We start from the raw sequence: 3,491 nt of genomic DNA on the forward strand, positions 1-3,491 counted from the left end.
TACCAAGACTCTGAGCCCAAACAAACTTCCCCTCCTTTAAGTTGTGTGTGCATTGGGTATCTTGTGCTAGTAACAGGAAGGGCTTAATATGAGATTATTGATTTATTAATCTAACAAATCTTACTGAGTATCTAATAGAAACACTGACAGTCACCAAGAGACAGTGGATGAAACTTAGACAGTCTTTAGCTTTCAAGAACTTGTTTTTTTTTTGGACAGGCTTTATGTACAATGAGACTTGTATATATGCAAAATAGAAATATATGATTGAAACCATTCTTTCTTTTTATCATTCTCAACATTTGTAGTTGTTTAAATAAATAAATAAGTAAACAAACAAAAAGTCCTTATTGGTGATTGAATTAATAATGTACAAATACTATATAATTGTCCCTGTCAGTATCCATGCTTTTCCTGGGTTTCTAGACCCAATCCTAATACCTGAACCATAGTTGCCCTGAATATAAAGATGATTAAGAAAAATAATGGGGGCCGGTGAGATAGCTCAGTGGGTCTAACTTGTCTTTGTTTAGGTAAGCTTAGGCAGGCTCAGGGAACCGTGGTTCTATCCCCAATACCACATACTGCGCCAGCCCCACCCTCAAGGTGGACAGCTGGCAAAAAAAAGAAAAAGAAAAAGAAAAAGAAAAAGAAAAAGAAAAAGAAAAAAAGAAAAAAGAAAGAAACCTAACAAATAATTGATAATATTGCTTAGACAGATGTTATTGTCTTTCCTGATAGTCTGTTTGACCCCACCTTATGTTTTTGCCCAAAACCTTACTTAAGACCCAGTTTCCCTAGAACTCTTTGCCGAATTTGTCTTGTCTTCACACAGTAGACAATGGGGTTCATCAGAGGTGGCACTAGTAAGAATATGTCAGCAATGAGGATCATGGCCATTGGAGACTTGTGCTTGCCAAAGCGGTGCATGGATGCTAAAGCAATGATGGGCACATAGAAGATGAGGACAGCACAGATGTGGGAGACACAGGTGTTGAGGGCTTTGAGCCGCTCCCTGTGGGATCCAATTCCCAGCACAGTCTTCAGGATGAACACATAGGATACAGCAATGAACAAACTGTCTGACATCATGCAGAGGGCAACAAAGAAACCATAGAAAAAGTTGACTGTATTGTCAGAGCAGGCCAATTTCATGACATCCTGGTGGAGGCAGTAAGAGTGAGAAAGGAGGCTCTTCTTGCAGTATGTTAATCTTTTCAGAGTGAAAGGAAATGGGAGCACTAAGAGCATGCTTTTGATGAGAAACACCAGCCCTGTTTTGGCTACCCTGGCACTAGTGAGAATAGAGTTATATCTCAACGGGTTGCGTATAGCCAAAAAACGGTCAAAAGACATGACCAGGAGCACTGAAGATTCCATGTCTGTGAATCCATGGATAAAGAACTCTTGAGCAAAGCAGGCATTTGGAGAGATCCCTGTGGCATTGAACAGAAAGATCCGCAGCATAGTAGGAAGGGAAGAAAGGGACAGGCCGAGGTCAGAAACAGCCAACATAGAAAGGAAATAGTACATGGGTGCGTGCAGTGAGGGTTCAGTCCCAATCACAAAAAGGATGGTGCAGTTTCCCAGGATGGCCAGCAGGTACACAAGGCAGAGAGGAATAGCGAGCCATACATGAGCATGTTCCAGGCCTGGAATTCCAATCAGGAAGAAGGTGGTGATTTCAATCTCTGAAGAATTGAGACTGTGCATGATGAGTCAGTTTTAAAGCACTTATGAAAATGTTTATTTCCCTTCTTTCAGCATATTTTCTTTCAGAAAAATAAAGTACAGTTTAAAAATATTCCAATAACATGAAAAAAAAAATGAGAATGAGAGTCTTTCATTTGTCAAGGAGGTAGGCAAGTTGGCTGAGTAGGGGTGGTATGTCTCTCCAGGCCTGTTCTACCACATTGAAGGTTTCCTTCAAGGTCACGCTGATATCTGACCCACAGCTGCCACACAAAGTACTCAGTGCTTCTGAAAGGACACCTTCCACAGCAGTCTTAAAGTTTGCAGCAGAAAGAATTTAAGGTTCCTGCAGCAAGTACAATCATTACTAATGATGGAATAGGGATAAATCTTGAACAGACTGCTAGAAATGTCCTTCTAAAGCATGATTCAGAACTGTGAATTATTCCTAGAGATTATGTTGGCGGTTGCTAATACTTGCTACTGATAACATACAACTACCTTTCAGAATAAAATTAACTTGTTTTGTTTTTGTTGCAAAAGTGAGCCAGGCCTTTAACAATTCAATGAAAACATCAAGAGTCAGTGAAACAAGGAAAGGAGATTCTTTTGTCCCCTTGTCTTGCTTGTACCCTTCATGTGAAGACAAGTGGTTATGAATGGACAGGATTACCACTGCAGAAAGGCCACCACCACAGCCCTCGACTGCTGCCTTGCAAAGCAAGTAAGGCGCTCATTTGCACCAAATGGATTTTAGCTATTTTCTTTACCTGGAAGATAACTTTGAACATTTTTTTCTGAGTACATTTGAAAATTTAATGAAAACTTGTATGAGACCAGAATGAACTATTGAGTAACTCCTTTTGTCTGGTTAGAGTGAGTCTTGAAAAAAAATTTTTTTTAAAAAAAGAAACCATAAGAAGTACAGTGTTTTCTTGAATTTATAGTATTTTGGGCTGGCTAAATAGCTCAGTAGATTTAAGTGAGTGCTAAGGCAGATGCAGGGCCGGGAGTTTGATCCCAGGCCTACCATCTCAGGGCATGCTGAGATGACAATTGAGACTGGGCATGGTAGTGCACACCTATAATCTCAGCACTTCTGAGGCTGTAAACAGGAGGATCACTATGAGTCCAATCTACACAGTGAGACCTTGTAGACACTGTAGACCCTGTCCCAAATTAAAAAAAAAATTCTAGTAGATTGATCCAAATGATTTTCAGGCAAGGTTTTGAGAATCTAGAGCTGATTTTACTCCAATGATCTCCAAAGGAAGCAGTCTAGAGTAAAAACATAAAAACTTTATTATTGCTGACTGTTAACCTCTAAAACAACAAAAGTTCCTGTTTGTTGTAAGATAACATACTACAGAATATATATGCTATATATAAGACATGTTATACGTCACAGAATAATATATGTAATCCAACATATGTTCTCACAGGCTTAATGTGGCTGAGTCAACTGAACCACAGCCTAGCCACAGTGAGTATCAAAGTCAGATGTATGTCATCCTAGCAGTGAGGGGGACTGGCACCCTCTCAATCCTTTTTCTCCCCTGATATCATAAGTTAAATATCATGCAACTTTGCAAAGTGTTCACAAACAATTCAATTAACCATGGATCTTTCACAGTACTTTGTCCTTGTTGAATTAAATTTATCAATGACAATGAATCTTTGAGATATGAAAAGCACTCTAATAGCAGTTTATTTGAGAGACCAGGCTTGTCAGAAGGCTCTTGATGATTCAGAAAAAGGCCCCCAAGTTTTTACTTCATAAGTTCTCCTGGCCATTATGG

General features: G+C 39.4%; 1 protein-coding gene and 1 pseudogene across 1 annotated transcript; one reads left to right on the forward strand and one right to left on the reverse strand.

Annotated features, from left to right (window-relative positions):
* Positions 1-777: 777 nt before the first annotated feature.
* On the reverse strand, positions 778-1,713 carry LOC101567693 (olfactory receptor 51A7-like). Its single transcript, XM_004641982.1, has one exon. The coding sequence runs from the start codon at positions 1,711-1,713 to the stop codon at positions 778-780; it is 936 nt and encodes a 311-aa protein (XP_004642039.1).
* A 173-nt stretch (positions 1,714-1,886) lies between these two features.
* Positions 1,887-2,166, forward strand: LOC105743654 (annotated as a pseudogene).
* The last annotated feature ends 1,325 nt before the right edge of the window (positions 2,167-3,491 follow it).

Source organism: Octodon degus, unplaced genomic scaffold (genome assembly GCF_000260255.1).
Source record: "Octodon degus isolate 3935 unplaced genomic scaffold, OctDeg1.0 scaffold00146, whole genome shotgun sequence".
NCBI lineage: Eukaryota > Metazoa > Chordata > Mammalia > Rodentia > Octodontidae > Octodon > Octodon degus.